Source organism: Mustela putorius, unplaced genomic scaffold (assembly GCF_011764305.1).
Source record: "Mustela putorius furo isolate JIRA1106 unplaced genomic scaffold, ASM1176430v1.1 tig00537227_pilon_pilon_pilon, whole genome shotgun sequence".
Lineage (NCBI taxonomy): Eukaryota > Metazoa > Chordata > Mammalia > Carnivora > Mustelidae > Mustela > Mustela putorius.
In genome coordinates, this window is record NW_025422368.1 from 3,275,290 (window position 1) to 3,291,900 (window position 16,611).

The 16,611-nt window shown below is 49.4% G+C and overlaps 1 protein-coding gene across 1 annotated transcript; it reads left to right on the plus strand.

The window, feature by feature from the left end:
- Positions 1-7,997: 7,997 nt before the first annotated feature.
- KRT2 (keratin 2) lies at positions 7,998-15,696 on the plus strand. The gene is made up of 9 exons (XM_004774678.1): positions 7,998-8,652; positions 9,613-9,827; positions 10,172-10,232; positions 10,987-11,082; positions 11,720-11,884; positions 12,187-12,312; positions 13,132-13,352; positions 14,656-14,690; positions 14,788-15,696. The coding sequence occupies exons 1-9, from the start codon at positions 8,083-8,085 to the stop codon at positions 15,252-15,254; spliced, it is 1,956 nt and encodes a 651-aa protein (XP_004774735.1). The 5' UTR covers positions 7,998-8,082; the 3' UTR covers positions 15,255-15,696.
- The last annotated feature ends 915 nt before the right edge of the window (positions 15,697-16,611 follow it).

The window sequence follows — 16,611 nt, forward strand, 5'->3', positions numbered from 1 at the left end:
CCCTGTCTCCTCAGTGAAACGGCACAGCCCCATACAAGCATCTTGTAAGAACACAGCTTTGTAAGAACTGCCCAGACCCCGGTCATGGTCTCTGTATGGATAGCACCACAGACCCATGCTTAAGAACCCAGCTTGGGAGTCTGTGCTGAGAGAGGCTACTTGAGAAAGGGTGCCATAAATAAGTGAGGGGAACAAGGCACAGGTGCAACAGGGCATGGGAGTGCAGTGCTGCGGGGTGGGGGGGGCACTCCTGGGGTCAATCTGAAAAGCTTTCCAGCAAAGAGGGATTCAGAGCAGCCTTTCCTTGGGGAAGTAGGATGGGTGGAGAGGAGCCCGGAGGATGTTCATTCCAGACTATTGGCCCTCTGGTGTCTGGAGTGACACTGGGAATCCCTGTGATGAACAACAGCATGTGTTCTGAGCACAAAGCCTGTGTCCTTACAGCAAACCCTTCCATGCCTCAGTTTCCTTGTCTGGTACTATACCCTGGGGAATAGAGTGAGGAATGAGAAAGCATCTCCCAAACAAAGTGCAGATGGGAGACATTGAGGTCCTGCCAAGAGGCCAAACCAGGCAGACACCCCACCCCCTTCCCCTCCGAGGGTCAGTGCCTCCAGCTACTGTGTCTCCTGCTCCCAAGGAAGCCTCGCCTGGTGGCTCCTACCCTCCTTTCTGCTGTCTACGGATGGGAGGATGTGTGCTTGGTGAGCACCCACATGGCATAGGGCAACGGGAAGTGTCATAGGCTCACCTAGACAGCCCTACCACAATGTCATTTTCATCTTTCATGCTTGCCAGAGCATTGCTTCTGCTTAATAGTGAACAGCATGCAGCTAAGCCCACATAGAGAAGTATGGGCATTATCCTGGCCCCATGGGGACTTCAGTTGTATAGACAGTGAGCCAAACCCATGAACAGAGTAATGGGTCGTTGGAGGACAGGACTTGGCCAGAGGGCATGGCTGTCTGAGAGCTTCCCTGCAAGACGGGGCCTGGGAAACAGTCAGTGTATTACCCTCTGGTGTCTAGGGGGCAGCTGAAATGCTGATTTGGGGGCCTGGTGGGGAAGGTGGGGTCCATATAGATTCTCCTCTGCCACCTCTGCCCCCTGGCATCTTTGTTGACAGGTCCTGTGACATTCCCATTTCTGGCTTTTGCTGTGTGTGGAAGAGATACAACACTGAAGCCTGCAAACCCAGTCGGCAGTTAGACAAATGCTGGAAACGGCAAAGGTATTTCCACCCAAGGGAGGAGAGAGACCCTGGAGCTTTCACATTCCAAGGGCTCCAAATCTCAGACAGATGGACTTCTCTTATTTGTGACTAGCTAATGGGGGGTCCTGGAAGGAGACGCTAAATTCTCTGCTGCTCCCGGGGCTGTTGGTGAATTCTGATGCCCAGGACAGGGAATGGAAGGAGAAGCAGCAGGCCTAGGCTTTAGCTGCTGTGCTTGGCATTTGGAGGTGGTGAAATGCTACTTCAAAGACACAAATATTTGTTAGCAACTCTATTTTTAGGCATCTTTGAAAAACAGAGATATAAACTCTGGAGGAGCTTCTGGGAAGGGTTGATGCTCAAGACAGAACGAAATCGCATCTCTCAGATCCCAACTCCCCAAGCCTACAGGGGCAGCTCTGCTCCTGCCTGCTGACAAAGCTCTCCTTCACCAGCTGAAGCCATACCTGTTTGACCTTCTCCTTCCTCTCCAGCTTCCCTCTCCTCCTCCCCTCCTGCCATTGCCCTATTTTCAGTGAGAAGATCGATGAAAGGTCTGGGTCTGCACATTTTGTTCTCCAGGTTCTCCCAGAGTTTTGCCTCAACTCACAGGGCTTTACCTCTCCATGTCCATTTGAAGCACGGGCTGACTTCTGAACTGAAAGGATCCTTCCAGGTCTGTTTTTCAATGTCTCTATTTTGCAGATGAGAAGATCAAGGCTCAGAGAGTCAAGGGCTGCCTCTAGGTTCTAGAGTCAGTCGGTCACAGGACTGCAAAGAGAATGCAGATCCTCTGGCTCCACTTCCAACGTTCTCCCCAGTCCTCTTGGTTTCCACCACTCAGTCTGCAGGTGAGGAAGGGGAAGCCTGGCAAGAGGGGTCAGATGCCATGGTCACAGTCACTTTTAGGCAGAGGAACTTAACATGTACAACCCAACAGGCTCTTTCCAGTTTGTCACAAAGCTTCCCTCATAAAAGTACTGCTAAATAGAAACAAATATACTGCTTTGACTACCTGACCGGCTTTGAAGAGCACCCATGGCTCATACAACTATAGCTCGCATCACGAGTGTAACACATCTAGAAAGAATGGTTATATTAGGGCGCCTGGGTGGTTTGGTTGGTTAAGCGTCTGCCTTCAGTTCAGGTCGTGATCCTGGGATCCTGGGTCCAAACCCCGTATCGGGCTCCCTGATCAGCAGAGTCTGCTTCTCCCTTTCCTATCTTACCCTCTGCCACTCCTTTTCATGCTCGCTCTCTCTCTCAAAAAAATAAATAAGTAAAAGTCTTAAAATAAAAGAATGGCTTTATTCATCCTATTAGACATTTACAGTTGAATTAGCAATGATTTCACTTGCTTTTCTTAAGTTTTAAAAGTTCTTTTTTTTTTTAAAGATTTTTATTTATTTATTTGACAGACAGAGATCATAAGTAGGCAGAGAGGCAGGCATAGAGAGAGAGGAGGAGGCAGGCTCCCCGCTGAGCAGAGAGCCCGATGTGGGGCTTGATCCCAGGACCCTGAGATCATGACCTGAGCTGAAGGCAGAGGCTTTAACCCAAAAGGTTCTTAAAGAAGAATTTGGAAGACCCATGGTTTCTGCTGTGGAAAAAAAAAGGTGGCCTAAGAATTTTGAACAGTTATCTTTTTTTTTTCCTTACTAAAAATTCCTGTGTCAAGAAGGTCAACCAGAAGCAAGCCCTTTGGCCATTCCTTCCAAATGAGGCATCCCAGAGCCATAGGTTTGAGGCGTCTTGAAGAGTTTTGTTGCTACACTGAGGAGCAGGAATCTCTTGAAATAAGAGGTGATTTGTTTGGTCTTCCACAATTCCCTTTGTTTTCATGCATTTCTCTCTCTCATTTTTTGAGGAGGAGGATTTCTTCACCTGCCTCCTCCTGCCATTATCCCCAGACAGGCCAACATAAGAAGCCTTGAAAGAAATAAGAGGGGTCACATGCGGGAGGGGGCAGCTTTAATAATGGGGAGGGGTGAGGCGGGGGCTGGAGGTGGGAGGACAGGTGTGGGCTGACAGCTCCGTGCAAGGGCACTGCTGAAGACCTGGCAGATGTCTAGGTAGAGGCACTGAGGGCGGATGGCAGCAGGGTAATACCAGATTAGCGGGAAGGCACCCAGAGAGTGAAGGGTAGGGAAGAGGGAGACAGCATTAAGTCTGGGGAAGCCTGGAGGACTCTGGACTGTGAGGAAGGCCTGAGTGGTGTATCTGTGACGCCCCCACATTCCTGAAATCACAACCAGGGCGGGATGGACTATCTGATGGCTGTCTGTCCTTCCATACTGGGGTGGCTATATGGTTAACTGGCAAGAGTAAGAACATTGGTGCCAGCGTGGGAGGAAAACGTGGCCTGGGAAACAGTCCCAAACGGGAGGTGGGGCTGGGAACAGCAAGAACTTTCCATGAAGACCCATTTTCCCGCTCTCTGTGTTGTGATTGAAGACGTGTTGCAGGTGAGAACACACAGGCAGAAGTGCCAGAGTGGTATCACTAACCAGACAGCTTGGAAGCATCCAGACACTGGCCCCCATGAGGTGTAGGTGGCCACAACAGCACTGAGTTCATGCAGCTGGGCACCGACCCCCGTGCACTGCCCTGGGCACTGACCATGTGCCCTGCCCCAGGCTCTGACCCCGTGGAGAATGGAGCAGGGAGGGGGTAACTTCCCACTGTCTGGTGCAGGTCTCCTGGGAATTAGGAAGTTCCCAAATAGAAAATGAGAATTACATGTGACCTCTATGGCCACAGCAGTGGGAAAGGAAGTGACATTGTTGAGTGTCCACTGTGTGCCAGGCACTAGGCTGGAAGTTTCATTTCGTGATTGTTGGAGTGCTGGAGTTCAAGCAGCATGCTGTGAGGCCCTGCTGTGTCCTGGGCAGTGTCCCTGCCCTTATCCTTTTTGTTTCTGTTGCTTTCCAAAATGGGTCCACAATGTAGAGTGTTGGGCATTTCATGGTGTGGGAGCCTGGCCGTCCACAAGCCTGGCTTCTTACAATCAGTTTGACTGGGACACCTTCAAACCTTCAAATCAACAGTCATGGGGTTCATGGCCAAAAAAAAAAAAAAAAAAAGTCAAATTAAAAAACAACAACAACCAAAAAGGACACATCAGATAGGAAAGGAGCAGTTAAGGCTGAATGGATGACCCTGGGACTAGGGAAATGAGCGAGCAGAGTTAAGATAATCATTGACAATGACTTGTCCCCGAGGAGATACTGAGTGGGTGGCTCCCGCTAGGAGCTTCTAAGCCTCCTGTCCTAAATACCTTTGATCCCAGAGCCACCAGGCTTTGGAACATCATCTAGACCCTCTGGTGGAGTACTCCCCACTTAGCAACCAGTGTGAGGATGGGATAGGACATCTGCTGCCTTTACATATCTCTGCTGTAAGCTGGCCTGTGGATGCCTTATTTCCAGCTTGTGTGCTTTCTGAACATTTTGACACTATTGGGTTCTGCCTGGCTGTTAGTCCTTATAGCACCCTGAAATCAGCACCTGGGGCTGGAAGAGGAGGGTTTGTTTTTTGTGTTTTGTGTTTGAAATCTAACCACTTGGTTTTAGCAGCTTGGTTCAGTGATACTTGAGTCCTTGGAAGGAGAGACTCACCTTGCTGGTCTGTGGAGGGGAGCCCCTCCCTGACCGGGCTGAGTCAGAAGCCTGAGACAAGGTCCAGGTGGAATCCTTTGGGAACAGGTGCAGGGCAGCCTGTGAAGACTCAAGCATTGGTCGCATCACATTCCAGTGTCAGGGAAGGCTGCTAATTCCCAATCCCAAACCCTAAGCATGATTATTGGATCCTAGACTTATTCTCTGAGCACCTGCTCTGTGCTGAGTGGTTGGAGGTTTGGGATAAAGATGAATGTGACCTTAGCTCACGTCCAGGGATGTAGCTCCTTGCCACATAAGGAGGACATAGCAGGCTGTGAGAGAGGTCCAAGGGAGTGTGTGGAAGGTGGAGGTGGCAGGGGCGGGAGGGGCATTCAGTCCTGCTAGGAGAGTCTGCCCTCAGCATCCATGTGTATTTCTTACTGGCTGAATGGTTCCCTTCACACTGGTGGCTTGCCTTTCTGTTCCACTGGCCAGGTTAGAGGTTTTTGAAAACTTATGAGGGAAAGCATTTAGGGGTCTATGCTTGCCAGCAGCATGTTGAAAGAAGGATTTTGTCCTGCAGGATGATCCCTCTTCTGTTATCAGAGATAGCAAAGCTTAAAGCTCATTATACCAACAGGTCAACATCCTTGTGTTATAGTCAGGATCCAGAGCAAATGTTCCCATTTTATAGGTGAAGGCGTTGAGGATCACAGTTGAAGTCAGCTGCTAAGTCACAGCCAGAACTGAGTCTTCACTCCCATTGCACTGCCTTAGAGAGAATGTGGGACATGTTATTTGGATGAGCACACTGAGGTGATATAAAAGGTGAAGTTTAGAAATAATGGAAATAAAATGCTGTCTAATATTTACGCACATGGACATTATGTAAAAGGTATGAAAAGTATGGAAGTAAAATGGTATATGACATCAAAGTCAAGGGAAGAGGAGGACTCTCCTTTCTCAACTTGACTTTCAAAAACTGGAAATAGGTCTAGAAAGGGAAGGTATGCAGTAGAGAGAATGGGAAGGGAGACTCGGAGTAAAAGCAGAATCACAGAGCAGGAACACATGCAGATTGTCTGCCTGGCACAAGCCTGGGGCATAATAGATGCTCGATAAATGTCCATTCCTTTCCTTCACAGAGGGACTAAGACAATCCTGAGGCTGGCATGGCCTGGGCACAGTCATGGTGGAGTAATGGACAATTAGGGCGTTGTTCAGATAGCCACAGATAAGGACACATTTGACTTTGGATTGAGGTTCTCTCCAAATCTTTCAGCCTCAGGATTTATTGGCATGATTATGATTATATAAGCCAGATTGGGATTAAAAAACCAAAGTGGCATATGGGCTTGCTTCATTCAGCGTTCTCTTACTGCAAAGCAAGTAACAGGAACCAGTAGCTCCCTGTTCTTCACCCTCATTCCTGCTCTGGCCTTGTTGCTAAGACACAGGATTGGAGATTGAGGGGAGGGGATATGGGAGGGAAAATGACACTTTCCGAGTTTCTGCTACTAACTAGGAGCTGCATTTAGCACATGCATATAGGCTCCGTTCTGTTTTTGCACTAGCCATATTCTTCTTCTCATTCGCTTTTGGAAATGAGGAAATTCAGGCTCAAAGAGCATTTTGAATGATCCAGGGTCATTTAACTAAGATACAGTGAAATTGAGACTTAAACTCAAAATTTATGGTTTTTTTGGTCTTGTGATGTATGTATCTTTAATAAAGTATCATGCTGTATGCTCTTTTTAAAAAAATTTATTTTTTAAAAATTTCTTTTCAGTGTTCCAGAATGCATTGTTTATGAACGACACCCAGTGTTCTATGCAATACGTGCCCTCCATAATACCCATCATCAGGCTCACCCAACCTCCCACCCCCAAAACTTAAGTTTTTTATGTTATGTTATGTTATGTTATGCTCTCTTTCTCCTGGGCCCTGAGAAATTCTGGTTTTCTAACTCACGGGCCTACATGGAATGCATGCCCTTAGCACCAGAAAGGAGGAGATAGTTTGTTTCACCCAAAATAATAGTGATACCTAACATTTGTATCATGTCATGGTTTTCAGAAAACTTGGTGTGAGTTTCCCATTTTATAGCTAAGAGCACAGAGCCTCTACATTGAATTTAAAGTCACAGAGCCAGGAAATCACTAACTGCAATTCACAGTTAGACCATCTGACCTTAAGTTCCAGTCCAGGACGCATGTGCCTGGCTACACAGGCAAAGGAAGGACTGTGATTGAGTTTAGGTGTGGAAGCTCTCTGCATTTGGTGACTCAATGTGTTTTCTGATACTCATCCATCCCTGGTAATCTTGAGAAGTCAGACTTCCTGGATGTTCAGCAGAATCACCCGATAATCCACGATTAGTGACTAGTTACATCAATATACCCTTGGACCTCAGAGTTATGGAAAGCCTTTGATGGCAACCTCTTTTGAGTACCCAGAGTCAGACAGACCTGGGAATAGAGAAGTTTTTCCTAAGTCCCTCATCCTCTGGGTTTTCAAATTGAAAAATGACAGAGTTGATAGCTGGAAAGACTTTTGTTGCAAGAAAGAAAATTCTCCTCTTTTTAGTGACTGGCTCTTGTGCTCTCCTGGTGTAGCAGGGTGGAAGGACTTAAGATACTTTGAAAAATGATAACCCTTCTGAAGCATCCTAGCCAACTTCTTTCTGTAAGAGTATGAATACTTGCCCACGTGACATTTGTACTCCACGAAAGCACTTGTAGACATTCTTCCTGGAGCAGAGGGAGAGAAGCAAGGACTCTGAAGCTGCTACTGAGGGGCCCCATGAAGTTAATAAACCTGTCACCTCTTTCATCAGCCTCATCGGGTGGCAAGCCGGCACAGGCCCGGTGGTAGTTGCCCTCCTTTGGGTTGGTCCAAAGCAGGGAACAGCATTCTGCAGAAGGTCTATTTTTCAGATTGAGAAACCCACGTCCTGATCTCCTCTTTTGATGATTTCACAAAAATCGAATTGCATGACAGATGCCCAGATAAACAGAAGTTTGCAGTCAAAGCAAGTTTTGGGATGGAGCTGATTAGTAGATTTTTAATGGCTATTAGCTTGATAATCACTAACCAGGCGTAGCTTCCAGGCAGACCAAACCCATGCATAAAGTGTGTCCACACCCATGCACACCAACACCTAGTCGGCAGGTATAAAAGGGGACCCTGACAGTCTCCCGACAGCAGAGCATAGTCTCCAGCCTTAACTCATCTCGGAAACCTCAATTTTCCTCGCTGGGCAGAGGCATCATGAGCTGTCAGATCTCGTGCAAATCTCGAAGAGGAGGAGGAGGTGGAGGATTCCGGGGTTTTAGCAGCGGTTCAGCTGTGGTCTCCGGTGGGAGCCGGAGATCGGCCTCTAGCTTCTCCTGCTTGAGCCGCCATGGTGGTGGCGGAGGGGGCTATGGCGGCGGCTTTGGCAGTCGGAGTCTTGTTGGCCTTGGAGGCACCAAGAGCATCTCCATTAGTGTGGCTGGAGGAGGTGGAAGCTTTGGCTCCGGTGGTGGATTTGGTGGCAGAGGAGGTGGCTTTGGAGGCGGCATTGGCTTCGGTGGAGGCGGCTTCGGAGGCGGCAGCGGCTTCGGTGGAGGCGGCTTTGGCGGAGGACGCTTTGGAGGTGGTGGCTTTGGAGGTTTTGGGGGTCCTGGTGGTGTTGGGCCTGGAGGATTCCCTGGTGGAGGCATCCACGAAGTCTCCATCAACCAGAGCCTCCTGCAGCCTCTCAATGTGAAAATTGACCCAGAGATCCAGAATGTCAAGTCTCAGGAGCGGGAACAGATCAAAACGCTCAACAACAAATTTGCTTCTTTCATTGACAAGGTGAGTCATGAGAAGCTGGCTCGGTCTGATGCTCAGGATGCCCTACTTCCACTGCTCACTGGAAAGTAAACAGCAGAGATTCATTTCTTTTAGGAGCCCTTGATGTAGTCCAGCTAGCATGGCTTATCTCCCAAATGGGAAAGATGCTGTCTTCCTGAGCTGTGTCTTCTGAAATAGTCTGCAGTTAGGAATTATGGATGCCTTTGGCTTTATTGTTTCAGCCTAAATAAGTAAGATTGTTGGAAAATACTGAAAATCATGGGAAAACTGATCTAGACAAGTAATGGACTGAGGAGTCAGGCCAAGTGGCAGCAGGTATTGGAAGAAGTTGGCAAGACATCTTCTGAGATAGTCTTTCCTTCCCTGGAAGTTATCACTCTCTTAAGTTCTGGAAAGCTGAACCTGCTTGGGGACGAATGAAATTCCTGCCTTCAAGAGAAGCATTCTCAGTTTTGTGACCTGTAGCATCTTTGTGGGTGTCACTTTTGAGCATTCCAGGATCTTATCCTGTTTCAAGGCAGATGGACTTGCCTAAGAAATTTATGAGGCTCTTAAAAATCAGCCCGAGGAGCCCTGCCCTGTGGTGCTCTCACACTTAGCACCTTCAGGAGCAGTGCCAGTGGACGCCTATTTTTGGTTTGCCCAAGACTTTCTGGGACTTGCCGGGAATTCAACCAGAATGGGAGAGGGAAATGGCCTGGAGTCTTGGGAGCAGCTGCAAATAAGATAGTGGGCGGTGTACTAGGAAAAGGAGTTCTCTGCATTGGAATGTACCAGATGTAACATTAGGAGTCTGCGGAGATAGGGAGTTCGGGCTGGATCCAGCATCCATCTTGTGAGCACCAAGTCACGTAAACTTCCTTATGTCCTGAAGCAGGGTCAGGGCTGTCTCTGGCAAATGAGGCCTGCTGGTGGGAGGGGCATTCCAGAGCTCCTGCACTCTTCCTCTGGTCCCTGCAGGTGCGGTTCCTGGAGCAGCAGAACCAGGTGCTGCAGACCAAGTGGGAGCTGCTGCAGCAGCTGGATGTGAGCACCCGCACCACCAACCTGGAGCCCATCTTTCAAGCGTACATTGCCAAGCTGAAGAAATACGTGGATACGCTCTCTGCAGAACGAACATCCCAAGATTCAGAGCTGAACAACATGCAGGATCTTGTTGAGGATTTTAAGAAGAAGTAGGTGGCCGAGTAAATGCTGAGTAAATAGCGATCGTAGCCATCCGCTCTTTCCTCTAGGAGGCCACTCATATCCCCCTTGCGTTTGCGGTGATAATTTGTGTGTGCCAATTCTTTGTGAGGAAGACATTGAGGGCTTTAGAGTTCATGTTTTCTTCACACGTTTGGGAGTTAATTTATAGAAATGCATTGTTATTTGGGACATCACAGTTACCATTTGGAGAGTGAGGGAGTATTTCATACTCAGGGAGTGGAGAATTTGGGATGAGTCCAGTAGGAAAAGGAAAAGAAAAAAGTAAACAAAGTAGAACTAATCTAACAGCTTTGTCCCCGGGTCCCTACAGGTATGAGGATGAAATCAACAAGCGCACAGCTGCTGAGAATGATTTTGTGACCCTCAAAAAGGTGAGCAAGAGAATGTCATGGCTGGATGGGACTGAGGGGGCTTCAGAGGCCCACCAGATCCAGGCAGACAGGCTGGGGAATATCTCTGAGTGGAAACAGCAGTAACCAGGGGAAAGAGGTGAAACATGTCCACCGCTCGTTCTCTTGAAAACAAGTGTCTCTACAGTTCAAGCTTCTGGAGCTGTTCTGCACATTTGCCAGAGCATTTCCACCAATAACCTCCTTCAAGCCTATATTGGGCTGTGCATGATGCAAACACAGAGAACACTTCAGTTTTCTTCTAAAGTGCTGAGGAAGGGATGGACCTCCCTTAGAATGTCTAAAGATATTGTCTGTTGTGCTGACGAGTTCAGGCTAGAAGGCAGAAGCTTTGGTGTAAAATCCAGAGAAGATCAGGAGAGATGGGATGGACAGACAGGATGGGAGAGTTGAGAACTGTTAAAAGCCACAGAGGTCCCGTAGTGGGAACGCACAGTGTCTCAAGCAGGAGGGAGAGAATGGTTGACAAAGCTTGTCCCGCCAGAGCTCCGATGGGAGTGTGTGATCAGTGAACGAGGGCATGGGGGCCCCTAGTCGAGATGCATTGTAGGCTCTGTGCCAAATGACATTGTGGATACCTGGCTCAACTGGGGTGCCTGGGGTGTTGGAGAGCAGCTGACAGGGACTGGGTGGAAGAGAGAGACAAAGAGAGGGTGGGGCTCAGACCTTGAGCCGTGCGTGAGCTTCGCCAGAGGGCCCTTCACGTTTTTTGTAGGATGTGGACAATACCTACATGGCCAAGGTGGAGCTGCAGGCCAAGACAGACGTGCTGACCCAGGAGATCGAGTTCATTAAATTCCTTTTTGATGCGGTAAGGAGGCTGCTCCTGGAGAGACCCTTGCTTCCCACCCTTCCCACCAAAGCAGTCCTTCCCAATGAGTGAAAAGGTGGGATGAGTGTGGTTTAGGGACTGGTTGACTCCCACTTGCCACCATTCTAGACCACTATGGGGTTTCTGGGGTATAGTTCTTGGAGGGGAGGAAGTATCTCCTCTGATGTCACAGGAAGGCAGGCTCAGGAAACACAGGACAACATCCCTCCACTCCATTCCTCAAATGTCCAGCTGCCCTTAGGTAGAGCACTATCTTTTTCCCATCCCTATGTCTAATGTACTCCAGACCACTCCTCCATGCCCATATGTACACATATCTTCTGAAACATTTGTCATTCACAGGTTTCTTTCTGGGGGCATCAAACTTAACAAAACTATCTAAATGGTGAAGGTTATCCAGCAGGAGGCTCAGAAATAGGCTCCTCTCCCATAATTCTCTGGACATCCTTGGCAGAGGCCTGGGATTGGTGGCTATCTCACTTTTATTCCACCCATCGAACCCCACTTAACTTAGTCTGAGCATCTATATTTCCCTAATACTAGGGAGGCGGATGCCTCCTCACAGCCTTTGTCTGTGGGCAGGGAAGCCATGGCCAGACCTCCTGTTGTGTTGCAGGAGCTGTCCCAGATGCAGCAGACTATCACCGACACCAATGTCATTCTGTCCATGGACAACAACCGCAGCCTGGACCTAGACAGCATCATCTCTGAGGTCCGGAGCCAGTATGAGGAGATTGCCCAGAAGAGCAAGGCCGAGGCTGAGGCACTGTACCACAGCAAGGTAAGTATGCAGAGAGAAGAGAGAGCCACAGCTGTCTGACATGCTGGGTATCACCTTGGCTGGAGAGCATCCGTGAGATGATGGGTGCCTTTGTCTAACGGCAGTTGGGCATCATTCCCAAGCAAGAGTGAACACAGGACCACAACTGCCCTCAACTGAGAATGGCACCGAGTCCTTTTGGGGATATGAGATAGCTCCCCACCTCTCTCAAAGGCAGCTTGGTTGACCCACCCTGTATTAGACTTTCCTGGGCTCAAGCTAGGCTTCCTCTAAGCTGCCACTGTCCTCCTCTTCCCATACAGTATGAAGAACTCCAGGTGACTGCAGGGAAACACGGAGACAGCCTGAAGGAGGTTAAGATGGAGATCAGCGAGCTGAACCGCATGATCCAGAGGCTGCAAGGGGAGATCGCTCACGTGAAGAAGCAGGTAGGCACAGCCCTCAGGGCTGTGCGGCTCCGGGGGTCGAGCCGGGCTCATGTGGATGGGAGGTTGTGTGTGTGTGTGTGTAGGGAGTGGGAGTGTGTGAGTATGTGTGTGAGAGAGAATAAGAGAGAGGAGAACCTGAGAAATTCGAATCTAGCATATGTGGATCCCAAACATCTTGAGTGTAACATAATTTAAGGCTTGTAACAATTTTTATGGTGGTCTAAGAGATTCCAAAGTAAGGATCGGTGCAGGGAAAGTACAGTGTTACCTTTCAGATCGCTTCCACAAATGAAAGGGAGTGATAACAAATAAAGCACAAGGTCATCTGGCTGGACAGGGGGAGGGTTGGAGTCTCCGCACTGGGTGCCAACCCTAAGCACCAGCAGTGGCGTGGTGGGAGGGCAATGGCTGTGGCAGGGAGATGGCCAGGGGATGGACTTTAGCTTGGAAGAAATCACGTGGGATGGAGAGTTGACTCCAGGGACAGCAGAAGTTCTATGAAGTGGTCCATATCCGAGGTTTCCATTTGCAGCTGTAAACTAGGATAATGTCCTGTGTTATGAGGACAAAAGTCATTATGGGGAAAGCATAAGGGTCTAGTCAGAGGTGACTGGAAGATGATGCCCTGGAGATGACAGCAGGTCTTGGCATCACTGTTTGTGACTCGCATTAACTCCAGAGGGACCCAACCCTTCCAGGGCCAGTGAGTCTGGCTTCCCACACATTCATTTGTCCTGAACACGTTCATTTCCCTTCCCCACCTGCCAGGCAGATTCCACTCTCCATAACCAACAGAAATCTTTTCTCCCTCTCTCCCAGTGTAAGAGTGTGCAAGAAGCCATCACAGATGCTGAGCAGAAGGGAGAACACGCCCTCAAAGATGCTCAGAGCAAGCTCTCTGACCTGGAGGATGCCCTGCAGCAGGCCCGGGAGGACCTGGCCCGACTGCTGCGCGACTACCAGGAGCTCATGAACGTCAAGCTGGCCTTGGACGTGGAGATCGCTACCTACCGCAAGCTGCTGGAGGGCGAGGAGTGCAGGTGAGGGGCGCTGGGAAGGCCGAAGCTCCTAGAACCTAGAACCAGGAAGGAAGACTAAGGCAGGGACAGCTGGGGGTGGAGCAGGGCCTTCTGACAGCTGAGAGCTAACCTCACTATGTTCCTCAAACAGCCATTCATGACCCAAAGCATTTAGTGTACAGTTGTAGATTTATCAGTACAGGAATGACTGTCCAAGCATATTAAACTAAGCAATAAGTTAATTTTGGTCTCTCCTGAAAGAGAAAATAAAATTTGGTGTTAACAGGTCAGTCCTAGACAGCCTGAAACACTGGCTTATGGGTAAGCAGGGTTCATGGTGTCTTTTCCCTTCACCCGTGACCCAGAGCCAGGAGACCACGTTGGAAGGCTCTGACTGGCTGAGGCATGACTGGCTGGCTGTTCCCTGGCAGTGGTGCCAGGCCTGGTTCTGTGCAGATTTCCAGGGTGACAAACTCCCAAAAGGGAACCTTTCCTTCCCCTGTCTGAAGACCTTGTCTGAGCCCTTTGTCTGTGTTAGCAATATCCCCAGTGATTTTATCTGGCTGAAGCAACCAGAAGGGGACAAGGTAACCCAGGCCACCAGCAAGCCAGCATGACAGGGAAGGAGCAAGGGCATGCCCCCTACCCCTAGCCAGCAGGAAGAAGTGGGAAAGATTTCGGATGCAGCCAAGGAGGTGGGGCAGGAGGATAGAATAGGGGAGGTTGTACAGGGTTGCAGTTCTTTCTGAATTAGATGCTCACAGTGCAGACTTGTTTCAAAATTTCTAGTGTGGCCTGGATTCGGAATAGCAGAAACCCTCTGAAGGATTTAAATACAAAAACGGGTTGTGCATCAGAAGTGAATTTGCTTTTTGATCATTTTCATCTGAGCCAAAAATTGAGATGCGGGGGTGCCTGGGTGGCTCAGTGGGTTAAGCCTCTGCCTTCAGCTCAGGTCATGATCTCAGGGTCCTGGGATCAAGCCCCGAATCGGGCTCTCTGCTCAGCAGGGAGCCTGCTTTCCCATCTCTCTCTGCCTGCCTCTGGCTATTTGTGATCTCTCTCTCTCTCTCTCTGTCAAATAAATAAATAAAATCTTTAAAGAAAAAAAAAAAGAAAAAAATTGAGATGCGTTGGGCTGCTATGCTATGTGGACAAACATGGGGCCTGCCCATCTCTGTGGTCTGGCAGCACGGAAGACAGAGGCTCTGGAAGGTCCTGGTGGCTAATGGTCGAGGTGCCTGCTTGCAGGTGGAAGCTCTAGAACAATAAGTACATGGAACCTAAGGGCCCTGCCATGAGCCATTTTCTCTTTCCCTGACAGGATGTCTGGAGACCTCAGTAGCAACGTCACTGTGTGTAAGTAGTGGGGTTTTCCTGTCCTGTGTGGGGTGTGTCGGGAGGACACAGGCGTTGGAAGTCATAATTTCCATGGGGACACCATCTTTTTCTGCAGCTGTGACCAGCAGCAGCGTATCTTCGAGTGTGGCCTCCAAGACTGGCTTTGGAGGCTATGGTTCTGGAGGTAGAGGATCCGGTTCTGGAGGAGGTGGAGGCTACAGCTCTGGAAGTTCAAGTTACAGCTCTGGAGGCAGAGGCTCAAGCTCCAGAGGTGGCGGTGGAGTGGGCTATGGCTCTGGTGGGGGCTCCAGAGGAGGCTCTGGCTCTGGAGGAGGATACAGCTCTGGAGGCAGCTCCAGAGGAGGCTCTGGCTCTGGAGGTGGCAGTGGAGGAAAATACAGCTCTGGAGGAGGATATGGCTCTGGAGGCAGCTCTAGAGGAGGTGCCGGCTCTGGGGGAGGCTCTGGATCTGGAGGGGGATACGGCTCTGGAGGTGGCTCTAGAGGGGGTTCCAGCTCTGAAAAGGGGGGTTCTGGCTCAGGTGAAGGTTATGGTTCCAGCGTGACCTTCTCTTTTAGATAAGGATGGAGTTCCCCTCTTGACTCTTCTGCTTTAGAATGTAGAAGCCTGTCTCTGTACATCCAATTGACAGCAAGTCAAACCTCGTGATCCACCTCTGAGGGCATTCTGGAAGAAAGGGATGCCCACATACCATGTTTGAAATATCTTTTCTCCACACCAATTAGTTGGAGCCAGTGACACTGTCTGAACCTAGGGAAGGCTCTGCACTGCCTGGGCTTGGACTTCCTGCCGTGGCCCCTTTTCTGGCCCCTCCTTGCATCACCCACTTGGTGGTCCTTCTCCTGATGACTATTCTGTGAAGGGCCCCATCTCAAAGCCTGTACCTGTCTCATGACCCTGCCCCCAGAGAAACATATTTCTGTGTATATAGCCCACCTTGCTGGCTCTGCATCTGAAGTTCTGTGGTCTTGGTGTCTGCACAATAAACCTCATTTGCAATGGATAACATGTGGTGTGTGTTTAATGTCAAGCCTTGGCAGGAGTGGGTATCTAAGAGCTATTACTCATTGTTGTCTGATTGAAGATACCAGAAAATGGAGAGATTGGGAAGTGATAAAAGACAAGCTTCCTGGAGCAGGGACATGTTGTCCTGAGGCAGTGTGGCTGGGAGAAGCCAAGGGTATTTTTTTCTGGAAGTCTTTAAGAACAGAGACAGGAGGGGCTAGCCCTGGAGTCAGGGTGTGAGGGTAATGTTCTTATAAAGTATTCTCCAGATCTGGGAACTGTGATATTGCCAGGAGGATGATGATGGGATTTGTGGAAAATTCTCTTTCCCTGAAAAAGCCACTCTTAACAAGCTTTTCCCACAACTACCCCCACCCATCAACCCCCCCCCCCTCAACTGTCTTCTGACAAGAGCTCTGACCTGAGGTCTCTTCTCCTCAGGGCAAATCAGCTGAGCCCCTGGAGTTTCATCTAGGCTGTCTGCAGCTCTGAGCTTCCAATGTAAAATTCCCTTAGCTCAACCTAGGTCATGAACACTCTACACCCTTAAAGCCCTAAGTCCTTGGCAGGAGTTCTCGATGAAGGCTGAAGAAGAGGATCTGGGGAAGTCTCTGGGGAAGGACTATAAAGTAATCTCCAAAATAACCACTATTTTCACAGAACATTTCTCCACTTCCATCAGAGAAATCCCCCAACATATCCAACAGATACTGGACCATTTTCTTGTCTCACATCCAACTGCCCTCTAAGACCCCCTAGCCCTGGACATCCCAATCAGGGCAGACTTCCCCTGTGGTTGGGATGATTTCAGCCTCTTTCCCACAAAGGACTGTCACCTCACTGGAGCTTCCTGGAGCTGAGGAAGGGCTAGGCTCTTGAGGTTGGGATTAAACTGGCCAGAGTTGCCCAAATG

Coding starts and splice junctions, on each gene's coding strand:
- KRT2 (XM_004774678.1), top strand. CDS start 8,083: ATGAGCTGTCAGATCTCGTGCAAATCTCGAAGAGGAGGAGGAGGTGGA. Junction 10,233..10,986: donor ATTTTGTGACCCTCAAAAAG/GTGAGCAAGAGA, acceptor CGTTTTTTGTAG/GATGTGGACAATACCTACAT. Junction 13,353..14,655: donor CTGGAGGGCGAGGAGTGCAG/GTGAGGGGCGCT, acceptor TTTCCCTGACAG/GATGTCTGGAGACCTCAGTA.